We start from the raw sequence: 23,055 nt of genomic DNA, 5'->3' as shown, positions 1-23,055 counted from the left end.
GGAGACAGAGGGCCCAGAATAGCTGACCACCAAGGCGACCAAGGCCGATTTACACCTTCCAGCATCCAGGCCAGGAGGGGCGGCCTTGAAGAGTCAACTTCTGTCCCTCAAGCTAGGTTTCAGCAGCAGATCGCCAGGCCGGTTCTGAGGCGACCATTTCTCTCTGGGGACTTGCCCAACCCTCTGTCAAGCCATGGAAACCAAGATGGCGTGGATTAAATCCCATCCTCTCCAACATTCCGCTTGATTAACGGTCGCTCCCGACCTTCCGGAAGGAAGGAGAGCCTGGAGAAAGAGCTCCAGGCAGCTGGAGAGAATTGTCAACTGGCAACCAGGAGGAGCATTCCCCTCAGCTGTTTGTGTGGAGAGCATGGTGGGAATTCGCTTTTTTGTTGTTTACAAAGGAAACTTCTCAGGAAACCAACAAGCAGGTGGCTTGGACTGCTGCACCCACAAAGGGGCACAGAAGATTATCTGAAGCCACTTTCACGCAGCAATACATTGAGTTTCTACTCCCCTTTTCCCCCAGCTTTAAAGCTATATATTCTGTAATTGTTTGCATGTTTTACACATCGTATCTAAAATAAGCCAGCTGTCATTAACACTGTGTGTGTGTGTGTGTGTGTGTGTGTGTGTGTGTATACAGTGCTTTTTTCTGGGGGGATGGAAGGGTACGCATGCCCCTAAACATTTTGTGAATACAAGTTTGGCCTCATTGAGGGGTAGTACTTCAATATGTGTAGGAAAATGAGAGTACCCCAAACAATGTTTTTTTTTTTTTTAATAAAAAAAGCACTGTGTGTGTGTGTGTATTCCTGAAAATGTGCATTCCAGTAATCAACAACTGAAATTACAGCTTTCGTTTCTTGCACCAGCTTTTCTCATCCTTCTCAAAACTGTGCTAGGTGTGAGCTTAAGGGTATGTACAAGAAACCTCTTCAGGCATTCGGCCCAGGAACTTGAAGGCACAAATGTGTAGAAGGAAATGGTGGGTTCCTTCCTGCCCCCCCAGTGCATACCCTCCAACATTCCTCTGGTGAAAATAGGGACATTCTGTTCTACATCAGTATCACTGCTTGCGGATTTCTTCCAGGTCAAGTACAAAAGTTATTAGAGTACACACACATACAAAATGGCAGTAATTTAAGCAAAGAAATCTTTGAATTTATGCACTGCATTCAGGGAAGCCTGAGGGGGACGGACCCTAAATCAATAAATACAACTCACTAGCAGTGATACTGATGTAGAACAGAACATCCTTATTTTCACCTGGGAATGCTGGAGGGCTCCAGGTGTGCTGCCCAGTGATATGGGACAGGTAGTCAATGTGGAGTAGGTACTCCAGGTGTTGTTGGACTTCAGGTCCCACCGACACATGACTACAACATAGAACAAAATTGTCAAAGTGGAGAAAAGGGATGTTTATTTTGGGTAATTTTGTATTTTTGAATTTTCTTACATTAGAGAATGAATAGGGGTTTTGGGGTGGGGTGGGGTATTTGTTTTGTTTTGTTTATAAAATGCAGAATTTGTAAAACGTGAAACATACCTTCAAATAAGAAGTTCTTATAAAAATATTATACCGAATACACATAGACATAAGGCTAAAAATTATGTTGTTGCAAATTACTTTCCCTCTTGAACAGTAATATTTTCCAAATTGCAGATCTTTACACACACACACACACAGAGAGAGAGAGAGAGAGAGAGAGAGAGAGAGAGACCCCACCATTTATTGCATTAATTGCATTTATTGCATTAGTCCTTGCATGAATATGGGTCTGGGGTCTGCAAGGTCTGAGGCTGTTTGTATCTTAAGGTCATGTCTCCCTAGAGTGTAAAAAAAGTGTCAGCATGAAGGAGGGTGAGGGGCTTAAAAGATTAAAATGTGAAAGGAACATGATGATGATGATGAAGATTACTCATTTCATTTGTATACCGTTTTATATTTTTAAGGGGGGAAATCTCAAAGTGGTTTACAACCTACATTAAAAGACTGAATCAAACAAGCCAGAATAAAACATTACTGAAATATGTCAAATATAAAGTATTCATTCAAAGCAACATAATTAACAAGAAACTAAACTATTATCTTAAAGATTTCAAAATAAAACATTACAAAAAGAGGTCAACTACACAGAATGCACATCCAGTGTAGCAAGGTTAAGAAAAATAAATCTTGAAACATTTCAAAAGAAAACATCACTAAAGGAAGCCAAATATGAAATCCCCATTTAGAACAGCATAATTAGCAAGAGAATAAAATATCCTCATAAGCACAGAACATACCTGCTGCTGTTGCTGCCAATGGTGGTTCATAGCAGATGATCTCTGGCCTCTTCAGCTGCATCAGCTTTTGTAGATGGAGTCAGTGCGCTGCCCTCCCAGGTCAAGTGGGAAAAGGTCTGCAAGGCAGGTAGCAGGTCTTCCAGGATGGAATGATTGAGGGGATTTGACCCACAAATGCAGTTTTCCTGTGCTTTTCCTTTCAAAGCTAACTTGTGGTCTCTCATTAATCAGGTTGTGAGAACGTTGCCACCCCTATAAAAGCTGTTACGTTCTGTATGTCAGCAAAACACCCCAACGATCAGCTCAGAGGAGAGTCGGGCCGGTGATGAGGTCTTCTTCAACGCAACTGCCTTGTCTTAACAAACAGCAGACTTTCGCCCTAATCAAGATTTGATTTTTCTTCCACGTTACCCTTACATGACTTGTAATCCTGTCAATCAGTTTTAATACTTAGAACTGAGGTTTCCAAACTTTTCATTTTGGCGACACACTTTCTAGACATGCATCATTTCGCTGCACAATAATCCAGTTTTGCATCATTTCGCAGCACAATAATTCAGTTTTACTACCAAATCAGAGGTTAAACTAACCCTTTTCCAGCCCTGGGAGGAGATCGAGGAGTGTTCGCATGACATACCTACACACTGCATCTGACACATTAACGTGTTGCGGAACACAGTTTGGAAAGCTCTGACTTAGAGCATTACCTCCTTCCATACTTTGCCCCCACATATTTTTGCTGGTACTAATGCTTACATTTATTATAGATTGAAAGTGTACCAAGAAGTGGCATTCTGTCTTGTGTGAGAATGGGGAATACCTGTTCTGATGCCTACTGCAGCACATGCACTGCACCATCTAAAAAACAAAGTGCATAGGCTTTTCTTGAGAACATTTGTGCAGTTTTTCAAGTAATCAAATAGATTAATTAAAGCTTGAATCATATACAGACTTACCTGCCATTTAAAGCTCTGTGGGGCTTACATCTCAGTACACGTGTGTACAATTGCACTGCAATATTCTGTTATTTGGGCGAAACCTCTGTTTAAAACACTTTAATATTTTAGCATGTAAGAAAGGAAACTAAATATCAGGTGGTGAAAGTTTATTCCAAAGACTGGGAACATACTGTCTACTGAACATGAATGAGCAATGGAATGCCTTTACCAGCTGTTTGAAAAATCCAAAATCTCACTTTTGGTTATTTGTTTACATTATCAATCCTGTATACCTCCCTGCTCCAGAACTTAATAAATTCTCAGGAACCACCTCAAAAGTTTCCTTTTGTTGGCACTCATATTCCCAAATCAGACCAATCATATTTCAGCAGTGAAGAGTCATGTCCAAAGGATGTACTCTGCTTGCGACAGCTCTCAAGAACTTCCAGGTCAAGGCTGAAGAGGTTGATTTAATTCAATCATATTTTTTTCCATCAGTCCTCAGATCGCAATGTATTCCATGGACTTTCAGGCTTCTGCAAGCCACTACGAGACACTGTGATACCTAGACAGTGCAGATTACTGTACTGATTTATATGATTCTGGGGCCATCCCCTGACGCTTACACTGCTTCAGATGTTTCCATTTCTTCTCTTCCTTCATGTCCATGACCATCACTGCTTGTTTCAGTAGCCTTGTGTAGAAGTCGGGGCCCTGCCAGGCCAATTATCAGAGCTCCAATTGGAGCTGTGATCAGGATTCCCAGGAAAGCCACTGTCAAGATATCCATGCCGTATTTCATCTCTGTGACCTTTTCACCTTGACTTCGTGCTGCATCTAAGGCAACAGAACCAATTGCAGCCTGGCAGGAGACAGAACAACAAAACCATCATTGTGAAGACTCATACAATTGTAGAGTTGGAAGGGATCGCAAGAGCCATCTAGTCCAACCCTCTGCAATGCAGGAATCTCAGCTAAAACATTCAAGAAAAAACCCACCTTCCGGTTCAGAGTCTCCCTGTGTTGGTGTTACAGGGACAGAAGTGTGAAAGAGTGTCCCATGTGGGGATCCAACAGGTCCTTTCTTGTAGTATCTTCAAAGCTTGATTACATAACAGACCAGTCATCAAAGGTCCCTGTCATGTTCAATTGCTATGATTGATTCAGAATGCATCAGCTTGCCTCCTGAGAAGTCCATTATCAAAGCAATCGTTCGGGATCATCGCTGGCTTGCCAGAGCCTTAGGAGCACAATTCAAATGATCCACCTATGCCAGGGGTAGGCAACCTAAGGCCCGTGGGCTGGATGTGGCCCAATCGCCTTCTAAATCCGGCCCACAGACAGTCCAGGAATCAGTGTGTTTTTACATGAGTAGAATGTGTCCTTTCATTTAAAATGCATCTCTGGGTTATTTGTGGGGCCTGCCTGGTGTTTTTACATGAGTAGAATGTGCATTTTTATTTAAAATGCATCTCTGGGTTATTTGTGGGGCATAGGAATTCATTCATATATATTTTTCCAAAATATAGTCTGAGGAACGGTGGACCGGCCCACAGCTGAAAAAGGTTGCTGACCCCTGACCTACGCTTCTAAAGTTCAGATGGATTAATCTTGACTACCTTTGGTGGTGCAGGGGCCCAATCCACCTCTAGCAATGTGCCCACCTTTATTATGCAACTCGGTTGCTTTCTTTTAATCGAGGGACAAAGAAAAAAGCACCAAGAACTGGGGCAGAATGCTCATCTTATGTTCTTCATCCTGCTGACTCCTGAGCATGTGCCAAGTCACAACCAAATAGGAGCAAACCCATAGCAGAAAGGCTATTCCCTTTGGTGGCCATGGTGTGTTGTGGGTTTGTATTGCTGACTCCTTCAAAATATGACCCATTACCAGTTAGTTGTTGCCCAGGACTCGCTCTTGACACTTTATTAGATGGGCTAAAAATACCTATTTGTAGGCGCTGTGGTCTCAACCACAGTGCCTAGGGCTTGCCGATCAGAAGGTCAGCGGTTCGAATCCCCGGGACGGAGTGAGCTCCCGTTCCTCGGTCCCTGCTCCTGCCAACCTAGCAGTTCGAAAGCAAGCCGCCAAAAAGTGCAAGTAGATAAATAGGTACCACTCCAGCGGGAAGGTAAACGCTGTTTCCGTGCGCTGCTCTGGTTCGCCAGAAGTGGCTTAGTCATGCTGGACACATGACCTGGAAGCTGTACACCAGCTCCCTCAGCCAGTAAAGCAAGATGAGTGCTGCAACCCCAGAGTTGTCCGCAACTGGACCTAACAGTCAGGGGTCCCTTTACCTTTACCTTGTACCATAGTGTACCATAGCAAAAATACCTTTAACTAGTACACTGTTAACCCCCTTTTTTGTAGAACATACAGGTATGTTACTGCATACTGCACCTGGATGGTTGCTTTGGGAATCCATGCCAGTGAAATAAATATTTTCTCCTTGAGGTCAAAGCCGGCACAACACACCAACAGGAATGTTGTCACAATTCGAACTATCAGTGCAATGCCCAGTGTAGCCACACAAAGCCCTGCAACAGAGAAATATGACTCACTGGTCCTCCTGGAATAACAGGCCTGGCCTTCATCTTATTAGTAAGAACAACCAAAGGCGTGAGTCAATAGAGACAAGCAGATATTATTCAGATGAAGCAGCACAACTAGAAACCCTTTGCAATTGTTTTTTCCAAACACAGCCGTCAACAGCAACACTATTTTTACTAATCTGTTGGCATCTTGTCTACCTTCAAAATGAGAACTCAAGGTAGATGTGTTTGTTCATAACAGCTAATTAATAACCTAAAACACCTAGAGTCAACACTGATGCATTTTCATCACATACAACCTCTGCCAGATTTCATCTCTTTGTAAGAAAACAGAAAAGGGAAATCTATGTGCATTGATTGAAGGCTGCAGGTCGCTTCCAGATCAGACAAGACAAACACGGAAACAAGATGAAGCAGTTTTGCAATGCAGAGCAACACAAGACTGAGTATCCTGAGAACCGTAAGCCCAAATTTATATTTTACTTAAAACAATTATTGAAACACTGCTGTAATTAACCGATTTGATTAGGACTTTATTAGTTGCTAGTAGCTGTGAAGTCATTTAGGAGCAAGTGAGTTCAACTTCAAAGCTGGCAAGTGCTGGTGTCAGGTAGTGGCTTAGTCTCTAAGCTATGAATCGGGAAGTCCCCAGTTTGAATCTTGCACCTGCTATAAACTCACTGGATGACTTGTTAGGGAGTTGGTCTCTCCCAACCTCGGTTTCCCAACTATAACATGGCAATAACTGCCACTGACAAACTGGACTCAGGAAAGATCATTACTCCACCCATATGATAGAGAAGGAACAGGTGAAGGGAGCTCTCTTCACTGCCCCTTGCCCTGCCAGAAAGCACAAAACTGCAACAAACCCCATGGAATCCCAATCCATCAACCAGGGAATTAAAGGCTGCTGGGTTGTGTGCATTTTGAGATTATGTTTGTGTGTGTGTGTGTGCACCTGTATTGAAATCAATTCTAAACCATCTTGCACATCATTGTACCAAATGGTTGGATTTCAGATAAATAAACCAACCTACCACGTAGGGTAGATATAAAGATTACAACAACATAATAACATAAGATTTTTCACATTTTCTTATGTAAAGCTTCCAAATTTTCCTAGCTTTGGAAGGACTCTGAACTGCCCTGAGACCTCGGGGTATAGGGCATTATATCAATTCTAATAATAATAATAATAATAATAATAATATCCCTCAAAAGGTGAGCTAGCAAGCTGCCTAGTTCACAGAATGTCGGGGGTTTCTTTAGGAGACCTACCAACTGTTTCAAGTCCGAGAGATGAAATAGATATTTCAGCTCCAATTAAACCAAACAGGAAGGGTTCAAAGATTTCCCAGGCAACCGCAACAATTTCTTCAACTTTCATCTGCAGGGGGAGAGCAAAGACAGGCAGCATAGCTTCCCACACCAGTATTGGACTGGGGGGCTGGAGACACATGTAAAATTACCCCTTCGATAATCATATCAAACATGAATTTTAGAAGTTGTTCAAACAGTGCAAGTTTGATTCTATTTTTATTTATAAAACAGTATTAATTGACGTTCAAATACGTCCTGGAGGAACTATTCTGATAAATAAAGATAAATAAATAATTTCCTGGTTTCTACTCATAAGAGGCTACCCAGCCCCCTAAAGTTGCCTGCAAAAATGTTTATTGGCACCTGCTAAAAACATTCCTGTTTAGACAAGCCTAACCCAGATGCTTAGAAAGTTGAGGCGACTGTAATCTGTTTTTAGTAGGCCTATGGTTTAAAGCAGGGGTTGGCAAAGTTTATGTGGCTTGGGCCAGTTCATGGTCCTGCAGACGCTGCAGTGAGTCTGAGTGTGTGCGCACACACGCATGCGCAAACGCTATTTCCGGCGCTCTTTCTGGCGCGGAGTGCGCAGCTTCCCATTGGCTGCAAGACCTTCCTATAGCCAATGGGAAGCCAGCCAGCATCGCAGAAGGTGGTCCCCGCTCAGCGCGGTGCATGGGAGATGACCAAGCGGGCGGTGGGGGTCCATGGGCAGGTTAAACAACCCCCATGGGCCGCTTGTGGCCCATGGGCCTTAGGTTGCCGACCCCTGGTTTAAAGTATGGTTCTAAGTTTCTCTTCGTTTTATTGTTTTAACTTTATTGTAAACCACTTTCAGGGTTTTGGGTTGTGTTTTTTTTGCAATCAAGCGGTGCATACATTTTATTAAAAAGATAAATAATTTCCTGGTTTTTACTCATAAGAGGCACCTGTCAAAAAAAAAAAAAAGGTTGGAAAACATTTTGCAGATAGCAAGTTCTGTTCCTCCTTTGCTTGTACTCTCACCTGTGTGGAATTCCTGGTTGCCAATGGCTACCAGGCTTGTTTTTAAACGCAGGGCTGACTTGATAAGACAACTTAGATTATGAAAGACACACCTTTTAGAATAAATCCTGGCTGAATTGACATTTTTTGTGATGGTTTTAAAGCCTATTTGTTCAACAGCTCGTTCCAACATACCATTCCCTCTATTTCCAAAGCTCAGAGGCCACTGCTTTATGTAGCCAGAAAACAGCACCAGCTGCAGCCTCAGGGCAACCCCAAGGTTTGCAAAATTAACATCCTGAGCTGCTGCATTTTCTATTGCAACATTTTGCTGAAGCCGTTGCTTGTAACTGTCTATTTCCCAGACTTTCAGCCTCTAGGATTCACTGGCCCTGATCTCGCTCTAGACATTTGCAACAAACAGTGGGACAGAGATGCACATTCCCATTCTCATTGAAAGATGGACCCAGTCAGTTCAATGGGATTTGCATCGCCATCAAGAGGAGAAGCCCATCTTCATGCACGAATCTCCTTTGCTGGCCAGGACAATTGTTTCCAGTGCCTAAGTTAATAATAACCAGCTACTGTAAGGAAATCTTAATGGCATTAGACCTATTTCACAACTCTCAATATTTCGGAATCAGCGTGATTTTGGGAGTGTGTTAACTGAACGCTCACCTTCTCATCAGACCACACCATACCAGCCAGAAATGCCAAGACAATTGTGCAGAGCCCACCAGATCCAGGGAAGCCAAAATATGTGCTGCCAAAAACAGCAAACACAGATAGACCCAGCACAAAGAATACTCTCTTCCATACAAGGGATGCCTAGGATCAGGAGATAAAAAATGGAAGAGAGCAGAGAAAAATGTCATGCCACAGATGAGAAGAAAGCTTGAAGATAATAAAATGTTAATAGATCTGCATGAGCGAAAAATCTACCGTATTTTTCGCTCCATAAGACGCACCTAGTTTTTAGCGGAGGAAAGGGGGAAACACCTGTTTTTGGGGGGATCAGCTCACAGTTGTGCAGCTTCTTTTGCAAAGGGGAAAAATCCTGTTTTTATGGAGTTCAACTCACAGTTCTACAGCTTCTTAAGGAAAGGAAAGGGAGACGTTTCTACAGTTTCCAGACAGATAATCTAATCAGCCAGTCACATGTCTCTGGGGAAACAAACAGCCTCCTCTGCAGAACATTCAACAATGGAGGCCTGGGCGAGGGGGTGGAGCCAGAAAGGGAGCCAGTGATCACATTCGCTCCATAAGACGCACAGACATTTCCCCTTACTTTTTAGGAGGAAAAAAGTGTGTCTTATGGAGCGAAAAATATGGTATATTAATTTATTATTACTATTATTATTATTATTAATACATCACTTTTAAATATTTTCCAGCTAAAGCATAGAGGCTTCTTTTTAACCATTCCCTGCTTCTTATGCTCCAAAACTGAGAGTCTCCAAAATATTTTCCTCTTTACCTGATCCTTGCTTGGGAAGTAGCAAACGAAAACTCCCAAAAGGCCACCAGCTACTATACCGACAGCAACTTCCAGCACACCACGAAAGATATTTTCAAGGACGGAGCCTGTTTTGGCAAAGCGGGAGAAGGCGGCTCAAATGGATTTTTGAACAATCTCCTTACTAAGCAGGGCCGTTTTACCCATAGGCAATAGGGGTGTGGGGCACCCGGGCGCCAGGCCGAGAGTCCGGGTCCCGAGAGTTGAGTTCAGGGAAGAGCTCGCATGTCAGTTGTAGCACCGCGGCAGGCTCTTCTTCTGCGGGGGGCTCTGTGCTGCGAGTTTGGGGGCGACCGAGCCAGCGAGATGCTGAGGCAGCCGGCCAACTCTGCCCTCCTGCGCGCCTGGGACTGGGCAACCTGGGGTGGGGGGCGCGGGGCAGATCTTTGCACCCCAGCACTGCATATGCTTAAGACAGCCCTGTTACTAAGTAACTACCAGAGGAAATATCCAAAGCAGTGATTAGCTTTATACAAAAGGTAGGACTATGGAAGAAAGCCACAGGCATTCTAATTTAACTCTTTATGGCAGGAGTGGGCAATCTGTTGCCCTCAGCCACATTTCATGCAGGTAGCAAGGAGGGCAAGGTGGAAAAGGAGGTGTAAGTAAGAGAGAGAGAGGAGGGAGAGGAAAGGAGGAGAGTGGAAGAAAGAGGAAAGGATTCGTTGCATCCATTTTTTACTTCAGGCCAGCCTCAAAATTCGTTGCCCACTACGGCCTTATGGCAGCAGAATCAGCCTCCCACCAGCTTCCACCCTAAAGCACCAGGTTTCACAAGCAAAGGCAAGTGCCACTTCAGATTGCAAGTGGGGTGCATTGTGGGTTTTTTATTCCATGCAAAGCATCCATGCAATTCACCATCTGTATGTAGCAAACGATCACATCAATAAGAAAGGCATATTCAGGTGTTCATCGATTCTATGAAGTAGACAGGATACCTGAGGAGAACGCCATCCCTAAGCAGGTATTGAAGCCCGTAATAGCCAGGATGTCATCAAAGCTCCCAGCGGCCATGAGCAAGGTCGGGACGCCCTTGTCAACACCATAGCCCCCCGCTTGTAAAATCAGCATCGAGGGGACAACTACAGCAGGGGACACAGCGCCTAAAACAAATCTGAACAAAAACACACTATCAACTCTTCATGCCCGTTTGTGGACACATTTCCTCCACTTCCTCTTATGAAATACAAAAGTGGACCCTCTGGATACGAACTTAATTCGTCCCAGGGGTCTGTACTTACCCTGAAAAGTACAGTGGTACTTCTGGTTACGTACATAATTTGTTCCGGAGGTCCGTTCTTAACGTAACTCTTCTTAACCTGAAGCACCACTTTAGCTAATGGGTCCTCCCGCTGCCGCTGCGCCGCCAGAGCACAATTTCTGTTCTTATCCTGAAGCAAAGTTCTTAACCTGAAGCGTTATTTCTGGGTTAGCGGAGTTTGTAACCTGAAGCGTCTGTAACCTGAAGCGTAAGTAACCCAAGGTACCACTGTATACACTTCTGGGTTTGCCGCTTTCGTAACTCGGAATTACGTTACCCGAAGGTAACATAACCCGAGGTACCACTGTGCTGATTTTTGATGTTGTTTTCCCACAAACTGGCTTCCATCCAAACTGAGAAGAAGAATGACCTAGCTGTGTTTCAAGCCAATAATGTGTACAGAGCCTCAGCCTAAGGCAGCTTCCTATGTTTCCTAGAACTGCTAGAAGAAGGAGGAGGAGGAGGAGGAGGAGTTTGGATTTGATATCCCGCTTTATCACTAACCGGAGGAATCTCAAAGCGGCTAACATTCTCCTTTCCCTTCCTCCACCACAACACTCTGTGAGGTGAGTGGGGCTGAGAGACTTCAGAGAAGTGTGACTAGCCCAAGGTCACCCAGCAGCTGCATGTGGAGGAGCGGAGACGCGAACCCGGTTCACCAGATTACGAGTCTGCCGCTCTTAACCACTACACCACACTGGCTGAGAGCACGGATACTATTTTACAATGCAGAAATTAAAGAAAACCAAAATATAAGTGGCAGACGCACCTTCAATCAGTGTTTTTCATGTAAGGTAGTTTTAGTTCAAGAAAAAGAAATACATCGTTTCTAAGCTGGAAAAAGCTGCTCACCCTAACATAAATCCCCACTGCCAAGGCAGATGCATGAGAAAGTGGGACAAGACAGCTGCCGCACATGCTTCCACTATGCAGGGCCCCACGCTTAATCTTAAGCACACAGCCTTCAGTTTTTTCAGAGCCTGAAAGACAAGCATATTAACACATCAGCAGCGTCAGTGCAGAAGAAACCCCATTGAGTTTTGCTCTGCTCAACTTTCATAATATGGGACAGAAGAAGGGTGCTTGGAGGTAAGGGATGTGAAGTTCATCTCTTTCTGGGATCAACAGAGGTTCTCCCTACAAGAGCAAACAGGGATAGAGAGAAGAGATCAGGATATTATCAAGCGAGCATGTGGAGTTGGAATTGGTGATGGGGAAGAGTACTTCCCCCTGTGAGCTGAGCTTACAATGACCTTGTCCGGAAGCCATGCTAAACCATGGAGCCACATGTCTCTGAATAGAGACATTGGATTCTTATGTCATTATACATGACAAAGCTACCTTTAGCCATCTCGCCCCTTGCTTTTTCCTGTAAGACCAATTGCAGTCGTTAACAGTCGTTAACAGGTTTACCTCACCTATCAGCCAATCACCCATTCCCACCACCCTTTTGAGTAATACCCCTCCCCACCCTCTCACTATATATAAGGGTCTAGTGACTTCTTTTTCAGTGTATCTGAAGAAGTGTGCATGCACACGAAAGCTCATACCAAGAACAAACTTAGTGGGTCCCTAAGGTGCTTCTGGAAGGAATTTTTTTATTTTTATTTTATTTTGACATGGAGCCACAGTGAGCTTATGTGAGACAGCCACAAGAAGTGCAGAAGCCTTCATTTTATATTAACCACTGCTTGCTGTGTTGTCCAAACCTGGAGAAACTGTGACTGAAACAAGCCGACTTCATGCCACAGTTCATGAAGCTGGTTTCTTGCAACAAACCATAGTTAAGACTAACCATAATACAAGATTTGAACAATATGTTGAACTGTGGTTAATCAAAAACAGAAGCTCCCGATTTCTGCCTCACAACCACACCAGAAGAGGGCAGGTAAGGGATGTGTGTGAGAGTGCCTGATTCTTGCATCCAAACACAACTCATAGCTTATTAAATTCTGCCATCTGAACATGGCTTAGAAATAGATTGAAATTAGTTATAGGTTCAAAAGGGCCATGAACTGAACAATCAGTTCTCCATGGGGGTAACAGGCTTCCCCACACAGAACAGCTGTTTTCCTCATGCAAAATTTGCAAGAACTTAAGCTTAAACCAAGCCTTATGAGGAATGGTTTAGGGAATTTGATATGTTTAGCCTGGTAAAACAGAGACTGAGAGGAGATATGATAGCCATCTTCAAATATCTAAAGGGTTGTCACATGGAAGATGGAGCAAGCTTTTTTTCTCCTGCTCTGGAGGCTAAGACTTGAACCAATGGATTCAAGTTACAAGAAAGGAGATTCCAACTAAATATCAGTAAGAGCTATTTAACAGTACCATTTAATGCTCTACCTTTGGGTCAAGGCCAAGGCCAGCACGAGCCAAGATAATGGAGAGGGCGATATTTTTCAGGGCAACTGCCCACTTCACGTTGATACGGACTATGTTACTGATCAGTGGGACATTTCTGAGGAGAAATCCAACAAGCAGCATTCCTAAAAAGGAACAGAGAATGGGAAAACACACTGCCTGAAAAAATTCTGAATAAAATTAGATGCCTTCGCAGGATAAGCATTCTGTCCCCACAGAAACACAGCCTGTACCAAAAGTTCAAGAGGAAGAAGGTGAGCCAGTGGTTACACAGGGGTAGATTAATGCTAATTCCTGAATTTGCAGATCTAATGGAAAATCCCATTTCCATACTCCTGGCATTCAGTCAAATATGCTTCCCAGCATATAATTTTTCATATTTGTATTCCACCCTTCCTCTTAGGAACTCAGTTTAGGCATACAACAGGTTCTCCCCTATTAGCTTCACAACAAGTTAAGCAAAGTCAAGCAAAAAGACAGTGTACCTGATCTGAAAAAGTCACATTCTCAATGGAACTTAAAGTTGACATTCTGTAGATTGGCATATGTAGAATATGTAGAACTACAAAGTCACTCACTCATAGGACCATAGCCTGATAGAATCTACCTACCTTCTCAAAATGTTGCAGAAATTTTAAAAAATTAAACAACATGCTTCAATTTAACTAAAAATAGTACCTCCCCACTCCAAGAGTTTCTTCAGCACCAAGAAAATCTCTGTGAAAGATTTAAGTAGCCTAGTGGATACCTGCACTGTTAACAGAATGGATTCACATGAAGGCTGTCAAGTGATTGAAGCTGATCTTTAAGTGAGTAATCACTTGCCCTTTAGCTGATTAATCAATTCAATTTAACAGTGCAAATGTATTCTTGAGATTCTGTCAATTATTTTTGCTTATTAATTTTTACAGAAGCACCATTTCCTTTCTTTTTAACTCCATATTAAAGAAGTTCTCCAGGAATAATTTAGTCTACCCTCCACCAAGAAAAAAAGCCCCACCCATGCCCAAGCAATTAAAATTTGCCATCACCAAATAAAACTGTTCCTCTCTAATTAATCAATTAAAGCTACAGTTGATTAATCTAACACCAACAGGTTATATAATCTGACTGCAGATAAACCTCCCTGTAATCTCTGCCCTGTCATCTCCACAAATCAAACCTACGTAACAGCAAGATGATGGCAGGCTCATTGACAACTTACCAAGAAGGGGAGGGAATGGAGGCAGACCGGGAAGTTTAATGAGGCCCATAAATTTACCACCAATTACAGCGGAAAAGAAGAGGAACAAAATTCCGAAGAGGTTCCCACCAGGAAGGCACTCATGGCCTGTAATGGACCAGGCCACAGCCCAGACCAGCACGATAGCTGCCACTGGAAGAAGAAATAAAGTTGGAGAGGCATGAATATATTTCTTAGCATTCGTGGATATGTTACTAAAACAACTTCACACATTCCTGCCTCTTCCCTTTCTTTTTACATACCATTTGTCACAATTCTGGCAATTATGCCTTGTGGAGGACAGGCACATATTCGCCTCAGTTTCCCTGATGTCTTTGACTCAACCACAGGCTCTTGAGTTTGATGCCCACAGCTGTTCAGCAGAGCAGTCTCTTCAGTTTGCATATGGCCATCGACAGCTTTGGAGTCCAAAATACTGGCTTCCTGAATTAAAACGAGGAAATGTTATCAACAATAACAACCATAATCTGTAGACTTTCACCGAAGCACCAAATCACCAAGGGGAGTCCTCTGCATATTTACAAGGAAGCAAGCACTGCTGAAATTGATGGGGCTTACTTCTGAGTAAATGCATTTAGGGTGGCCTGTGCATTTCTCTGAAGAAGACTCAGATTTTTAGAGTTGAAGGGGATCTTGGAGGTCATCTGGGCCAACTCCCTTCTCAATGGCAGAGGTTCTTGAGTGTCAATGGAGGGGTTTTTAGCAGGACCCCATCTAGATAAGGTGTGAGTTGGAAAGGACCCCAAGGGTCGTATCTCTGCAATGCAGCAGGGATATGCAGCTGGCCCATATGGGGATCGAACCAGCGACCTTGGCGTTATCAGCATCACGCTCTAACCAACTGAGCTAACGGCCATGTTCCTGCATGGCAGATTTTTCTTCAAAATATAAGTGGCTTGCATAAGCATGATTTTTAATAAGCACACATAACATAACCTAGAGCCTGCCCCTTAGCGAGAACACAATTGGGCAGAGAAGAAGACCCCAGGACTGAAAAGACAGATATCTTGCTGTGCCTCTGGTACAGCAGGTTGAGAACTTGCAGGCATCCAACGAAGCAGAATGTTTGAAGATTCAGGACAGCCAAATTAAGTGTTTGCTCACACAACACATTACTTAAACTATGGAATTCACAACCACAGGGTGTAGTGATTGCCACCAACTTGGATGGCTTCAAAAGAGAATCAAACAAACTAATGGAAGAGAAGTCCATCAATGGCTTCTAGCCACAATATCTATGTTTTGCCTCCACTGCCAGAGGTAGTAAGTCTCCAAATGCCATTTGTTGGGAATCACAAGTGGGGAGTGTGTTGTTGTACTCAGGTCCTGCTTTCAAGGTTCCCATAGACATCTGCCTAGCCACTGTGAGAACAGGATGATGGATCAAGTGGGCCATTGTCCCTGTCCAGCAGGCTTTTCTTCTTACGTTCTTCTATTCAGGTCATCCATAGTTGTAAAAGATGTGAACCAGCAGTACCTGAGTTACTAGATGCATGGGAATAACATCTGAGCTGTCATTTGCAGCAGGTAGTGTTTCCTCACTCTCTGCCACCAGGTCCTCTGGCATTTTGACCAACCTAAGATAATACAAGAAACAACAACAACAACAACAAGTAGAGTTGCCTATCAATCAAATCAAATCAAACTTTATTCATGTAGCCAACAGACCATTGCGACTAAGAATACAGATAAAACAGATAAAAATACTGGAGCAAGACCAGTCAAGTACACAAATATATAAATATACTGATAAATCATATGAAACCCCCAGGCTAAAAGGCCGTTCAAGTAGTGACCTCGTTCTCAGAGAGTCAAACGATTTTCTCTGTTATCGTTTCTGTTCCTGCTAGAGATAAGGTAGAAAATGAGGCCCTAATTTGGCGGCCTGAAATAGTCAGTAAAGATGGTACGATACTCTCGTTCCTCAGAGCTATATAGATAAGCCGATCGAAACAAATATAGACCTCAGGTGCATGGGCTAGTCATATATGCCGAGTTGTCTTTCAAATTGAGGCCCTTAGTCTCATTGCCCTCTCAATGAACCTGGCGACCTTCTCTGTTGTCTGGATGTTCTGGTCCGCTAACAAGTAAAACATTGCAGCCGCTGATGAGCAACCTGGGACGGAAAGTAGGAGGGGAGTAATAATCTCGCTCCTCAGGTCTTTGTACAGGGGGCAGGTCAGAAGAACATGTGACGCTGTCTCCAAGTTTCCGTCTCCACATGGGCAGAGTCGTTTCTCCCTGGGGAGTTTCTGATATCGGCCTTCGAGCACGGCAGAGGGTAGTACGTCCAATCTTGCCAAAGTAAAAGCACGTCTATACTTTGGGATATTTAAATTATGCAGATAAGATGCTGGGGCATCGAAGTGCGAGGGGGGCAGGTGGGCAAACCATGCACAAAATTTCTTTGTTTTGGGTTGCCTATCAATCAACAAATAGAACTTTCAGGTATAATAAATCCTACCAGTTCCATATATATTTTTTTATCAGCATTATGACGTTCTGCTATTCATCTTTTAAAAAGAAAGAAAGAAACTAAGAAAGAAAATTGTCCTTTCTTGCTTGAGTTCATCAGTGGTTGTCTGCACTAAACCAGGATTGGTGAACCTGTGGTCTTCCAGATGTTGCTAGACTATATCTCCATCATCCCTGACCATTGGTCCTGCTGGCTGGATGGGGCTGAAGGGAACTGGAGTCCAAAATCATCTGGAGGGGGGACAGACAGGTTGCCCCTATTTCCTGATCACAGGGAAAGGCATACACCATACTATTCAATCTGAGCCATGGAAGGATGTCGCCAGTTTTGTATCTGGAAAATTTTTGAGTCACTTCATTGGAAAAACAGTGGCATACAAATACAAAAGCAAGCAGCAATAAACCCAAATTAGTAAGACCTTTCAAAGCTGTGCAAGGACTACACACTCCCAGCACACTAATGCTTTTTCAGTGGGCAAAATCAAGATTTTCTAAGCACCAAATGCTATAAAGTAATGAAGACCAAGGGGTCTCTAAATTATATTTCATATTCCCATAATTCAATGGCAGCTCCCCCACCCAGGTTAATTGTTGTTCTAAGCAGGGGTTTTTTTTTTATCAGGATCATGCCTGGAGAGGAAAGGATTAAATGTGTGCTGCCATCCTGATTAGAATTGCCCCCTTCCCTGCATCTACAGGTGAAACTCGAAAAATTAGAATATTGTGGAAAAGTCCATTTATGTAAGCAATTGTTTTCATTAGCTGCATGACATGCAAAGCGAGATATGTCAAGCCTTTGTTTGTTATAATTGTGATGATTATGGTGTATAGCTGATGAAAACCCCAAAGTTGAAATTGTTAATTTGGGGTTCTCATCAGCTGTACGCCATAATCATCACAATTATAACAAATAAAGGCTTGACATATCTTCCTTTGCATGTCATGAGTCTATCTCATATATTAGTTTCACCTTTTAAGTTGAATTACTGAAAGAAATGAACCTTTCCACGATATTCTAATTTTTCGAGTTTCAACTGTAGTATTAAATTTTAAAAATACTGGTGTCATTGCTAGCTGTGCAAGTAAAGTCTAGGTTGACCCTAGCAGGCCTGCTATGTGGCTTATGGCATTCAGATACCCTGATGGTGAGCATCTGAACCCACACCATAGCCCAAACTGTCAGTTTACACAACCTTGCAGGGCTGCTGCTGCTGGATTAAATTGGGGTGATATGCAGCTATGTGTTACCCAGGGTACAGCCACAGAAATGAATGAGCATGACTAAGTAAGGTTGATTAATTTTAATGGGTCTACTCTTGAGTAATCCTTAGTTGAAAACTACCCTGGGTGTACCGGTGCAGTGTTGACCAGCCACATGCATGCATTCAATATTTAACTGCCTGATGAACTGTGAGTGGCTGGGGGGGTCACTCAGTATGAAACAAGCAATCACAGGCAGGCAGGAGCGTGAGTATGCAGTGAAAATATGGCCAGGCTGACTTCAGAATGAATTGGCATTGCACATATGTCCCTTCTTGAGAGCTTCCCATGGACATTTGCTTGGCCAGTGTGAGAAGAACACGATGCTGGACTAGATGACTGGCCTTTGGACATATTCATCAGGGCTCTTCCTGTTTTCTTAAAGCTTTTCCCACCCTGTACTTTAAAATAAGCTACATGATGAATTTTGATTAGTGGGTTCTAAATGCATTTTTATATATGGTCAGAATATGGCTAACAATATGAAAGCCATAGCAGCATGCATCTTTTAAAAAAAGGTAAAGGACCCCTTACACTTAATTCCAGTCACAGACAACTCTGGGGTTGCAGCGCTCATCTCGCTTTACAGGCGGAAGGAGCAGGCATTTATCCACAGTTTTTCTGGGTCATGTGGCCAGCATGACTAAGCCGCTTCTGGCGAAACCAGAGCAGCGCACGGAAACGCCGTTTACCTTCCCGCTGGAGCGGTACCTATTTATCTACTTGCACTTTTGGGGGCATGCTTTCGAACTGCTAGGTTGGCAGGAGCTGGGACCATGCAATGGGAGCTCACCCCGTCGTGGGGATTTGAACCGCTGACCTTCTGATCGGCAAGCCCAAGAGGCTCAGTGGTTTAGACCACAGCGCCACCTGCATTCTTGTCTACCTGCAAATCTGAGAGCCAAATTAGACACAACCACCATTCACATAATTAGTAAGAACCATAGCTCAGGGGTAGAGCATCTGAGCTGAGTGCAGAAGATCCTGGGTTCAATCACCAACATCTTCAGTTAGGGCTGGGGAAGATTCCCTGTCTGAAACCCTGAAGAGTGTGATCTGACTCAGTGTAAGGCAGCTTCCTGTGAACTTAACCATGTGATTGGCATGTAAATTGCAGGTGCAGGCAGCACCCTAGTTTGGACTGGAAAACTAGTGTTGGGGTAAGGGATGCTTTAACCCATTGTGCAAACCTAAATTTTCTGGTATGGTCTTGACTCTCTCCTGCAAAATACTGGCAGTCTAGGACAGGCACCACCAAACTTGGCCCTCCAGCTCTTTTGGGACTACAACGCCCATCATCCCTGACCAGTGGTCCTGTTAGCTAGGGATGATGGGAGTTGTAGTCCCAAAACAGCTGGAGGGCTGAGTTTGGGGATGCCTGGTCTAGGAGCTTCTAATCGTCAGCCCTGGGAATACATTACAAAATTGAAAATGACTTTCTTTGCCACCATCCAAGTAGGTGACCATTCCACCCTTGAGGCATAAAATCGCTGCAAGGTTTCAGGAGCAATGCTGGTCCTATCATTAGACAAAGGAAGGTGGCTGAGATAGGCAGCTGACTGGAGAGTTGCGGAAGAGCAGCAAGTGAGGAGAGGCTTGCTGGCTTATCTGCCTCAGGTGCCAAAACCGGGTGATGGGCTGTGGGTATTTGGCATATTTGAAGAAGGTCAGTACCTCATTTCGTGCTCCACCCTGGAGGGCAAAATGTCCTGGGTCACCACTGTCCAGGAAGCATTCTGTTCCTTTGCTAACAACTGGAGTGTTTGTCAAAAAAAGACTGGTGGGGGCCAGCAGCGCCTGCCAAGCCACAAGAGCATGTGCTCATTCTCAAGAATGCCAAGCTGGTCACTGCCAACTCTCTGAGTTCTGCTTTCTGCAACTAGATAGACACGAAAAGGATTGCTTTTTCCAACAAGTCAGACTCAAAGCAACTGATTCTTAGCGTTGCCAAGGGAGGATGGCACGCCTGGAGGAGGCAATCCCCTGCCTACGTTAACAAAAACAACCCGAGAGATAATGTAAGGTGCATCTGAGCGCACATGCCCTTCCCCCGCGCAGAGAAATCTGATCGTCGGGTGCTCCCTCCCCTTCCGCTAAGAAGCGGAGAGAAGGGCGTCATCACGCCTAGATTGCCGCTAATTCCATGCGTCTGATGGAAAGCTTTCTTTGCCTCGATTTCGTTACATATATGCAGATGGTTTTATTTTGATCAAGGTTTAAATGCTTTTTAATGATCGCTTTTTCTATATTTTAGCGGTTCTATAAATACAATGGAATAGAACAGAATAGAATAGAATCGTGGGTGATAAATCGGCCGGTTCCCGGTGCGCGCGCCTTTGCGCACAGACCTGCTTCCAGTTCAGCTCCTGGGGGATTGAAAGAGGAGGACGCGCGGAATAATCGTGCCTACCTAGGAAAGGAAGAGCCTCAGGCCTTCTAGAGATTGCAGCAAGGCGACGAGGGTGGCTGCTTATCCGCAGGCTACCGGCTTTCTGCCGCTGCTAGCGGTGGGGGCCCAGAAGGCGATCTCGCCAGGCCGTTCAAAACGCTGTAGCGAGACGCGCGAGCAGAGCCGGCTTGGAGACGCCTATTCCGCCCGGGTTCCTTTGCCAAGCCTCCCTCCAACGCAGGTCGCGCCCGCCTTAATAAGGGGCCCTCCCTTTTTCCCATTTGGAGGGAGCGGGCTGCCAGGCTCCGCTTGCAGGGATCAGATGTAATAGCAAAGCGGCAGCGCGACGGAAGATACCCTGCACCTTGGAAAGCTCAGGCAGATAAAAGGGAAGCGGACATCAGTTTCCAGGAAGCAACCGGCTGACAGAGGGCAGGCCAAGCCTGGTCTGCAAATGCAGCACCGTGAGTGGCAGGATCCCAGCGGCCTATTCCACTTCAGACTAAGGGTGCACGCCAATTAAAGGTGGCCTTTCTCCTTTAATTGCGCTCTCCAGACCTATAGCAATTCCCTGCTGTTGCAACGAGAGAGAGAGAGAGAAACTCTAACAAGGGGAGCATTTGATAACATTCATCTCCGCAGATGGCTCTTTGAAGTGGTTTTGCTATCTATCCTTATACTGTCACAGAACTCGGGTATCTAATTCTGCTTTGTGCATCTCAAGGAAGTCCTTTTTGGCCTATTTCAAGCCAAGAGAGATGCACTTCCTGTGTTTTGGGAGACTGCCCAGGCTGTACTTTCTAGCAAGGCTGCTCTCTGGTGCTAAATGAATTTTGTTTTGCTTTTCTCTCTCTCTCTTTTTCTCTCCCACTCTCAGATTGCGCCTTAGAGACCAACTAAGTTTGTTCTTGGTACGAGCTTTCGTGTGCATGCATGGTCTCTAAGGTGCTACTGGAAGGATTTTTTAAAATTATTTTTTATTTTGTTTTGTTTTGACTATGGCAGACCAACACAGCTACCTACCTGTCTCAGATTGCGCTAATTGATAGCATTAACTGCATCATGTCACACTGGGCGCTTAGGAAACACGAGGAGGCACTCAAAGCATTTATTGCAAGTAGAAAGCAAACACGACAAGAAAAGTTAAACAGTCTGCCGCTGGTCGCCACTAAATTGATTTTTAAAAGGGAGGCGGGTTGAGACAAATTCATGGAGAATAAGAGTAGCATTGGCTACCGACCAGCAGTGTACACACTATACCCTTAAAACATATTTGAAGCACATTTCTCCCCTCAAATAATTCTGGGCACTGTAGTTTGTTCAGGATTGTTGAGAATTGTAACTGTGAGGGAGTAAACTACAGTACCCAGAACTCTTTGAGAAATAATGCTTTAAAGGTATAGAGTGAACACACAAAGTTGCTGGGAATCAAGTGGGTGGTACTATTGCACTTATGTCTCACTTGTGGGTTTCCTATGGGCATCTGGTTGGCCTCTGTGAGAACAGGATGCTGGACCAGATGACCTGAGCTCCTCTTAGGCAAATTAAGTTAGAACCTTTCACCCTAGAGTATTAGGGTTTGCCTTGTTTGCTAGGGAAGATGCATTTGTTTTAATGTTTATTTGTTCTTACACATAGCGGTCCGTTAATAAAACAGCAAGCACCCCCCACTCCACTGCAGCCTTAATGTGTCACATTCATTTACTTAAATGTCAGAGGTGCTCTGAAAAGCCTTTGCCTGTCCACACTGATGCTGCAGTGGCGTTTCACCGCCCCCAAAGCAGGTCTGAGTAAGTATTGCTGCAATGATTTGACAAACACGTGGTTTAGACTGGCTTGTAAAAAGCTCTGTGAAAAGGAATAGTATGGAAATGAAATCTCCTTCGCAGAGTGGCAATGGGATGGACCCCTTCCCACAGTTTCATGTTATGAGATGTTGAACAAATGAATACCTGAAGTGGCCTTCCACCAACACAGGCCATTGGTCCACTTAGGGTAAATATTGTCTCCTACACTGACTGCTCTCGTGTAATCATTATTACACGGGTGGGAAGCCTCTGGCCCAGGGTTCAAATCCAGCCCCCTCCAAGCTTCTCTAGCCTGCGAGATTCTCCCCAGGCCACCCCCACTACTGGCCTTGCTTCATGCATTTTTGCCTGGGTGGAATGTGTCCTGCAGCACTGATAATGCATCTTGCTTCCTTTGATGGAAAGGTGTGTTTGTGTGCATGTGGAAGCTACCCTTCTATGCCAAGACGAAATTTACTATCACTGTTGTGTCCACTGTTGCCTCTACCAAATATGGGCATGTGGCCCTGTGTAAAAAGATGCTCCCCTCTCTGAATTATAAGGTCTGCTACTAAAGCAAGGCGACTGTTTTTTCAGATGTACCCAGTTCTTTTACCCTGTACCAATCCTGGGCACAACTCTGGCACAAGCTAGCAAACAGTGAGACGGGAAATACAGTA

The 23,055-nt window shown here is 44.2% G+C and overlaps 1 protein-coding gene across 1 annotated transcript; it reads right to left on the bottom strand.

Annotated features, from left to right (window-relative positions):
* Positions 1-3,380: 3,380 nt before the first annotated feature.
* On the bottom strand, positions 3,381-20,952 carry LOC117053298 (sodium/hydrogen exchanger 9B2-like). Its single transcript, XM_033160932.1, has 12 exons — positions 20,610-20,952; positions 15,942-16,041; positions 14,707-14,887; positions 14,426-14,596; positions 13,204-13,346; positions 11,710-11,837; positions 10,535-10,710; positions 9,558-9,664; positions 8,759-8,908; positions 7,058-7,166; positions 5,628-5,764; positions 3,381-4,089 (listed from the first exon to the last, which is right to left on the bottom strand). Exons 2-12 carry the CDS (start codon positions 16,029-16,031, stop codon positions 3,850-3,852), a joined length of 1,632 nt encoding a protein of 543 aa, XP_033016823.1. The 5' UTR covers positions 16,032-16,041; positions 20,610-20,952; the 3' UTR covers positions 3,381-3,849.
* Positions 20,953-23,055: the final 2,103 nt, after the last annotated feature.

Source organism: Lacerta agilis, chromosome 9 (genome assembly GCF_009819535.1).
Source record: "Lacerta agilis isolate rLacAgi1 chromosome 9, rLacAgi1.pri, whole genome shotgun sequence".
NCBI classification, from domain to species: domain Eukaryota; kingdom Metazoa; phylum Chordata; class Lepidosauria; order Squamata; family Lacertidae; genus Lacerta; species Lacerta agilis.
The sequence above is the reverse complement of the archived record's forward strand: the minus strand, read 5'-3'. Positions and strand labels throughout refer to the sequence as shown.

Coding starts and splice junctions, on each gene's coding strand:
- LOC117053298 (XM_033160932.1), bottom strand. CDS start 16,031: ATGCCAGAGGACCTGGTGGCAGAGAGTGAGGAAACACTACCTGCTGCA. Junction 10,711..11,709: donor CAGTGGGGATTTATGTTAGG/GTGAGCAGCTTT, acceptor GTTTTTGTTCAG/ATTTGTTTTAGGCGCTGTGT. Junction 9,665..10,534: donor AGGGATGGCGTTCTCCTCAG/GTATCCTGTCTA, acceptor TTGCCAAAACAG/GCTCCGTCCTTGAAAATATC.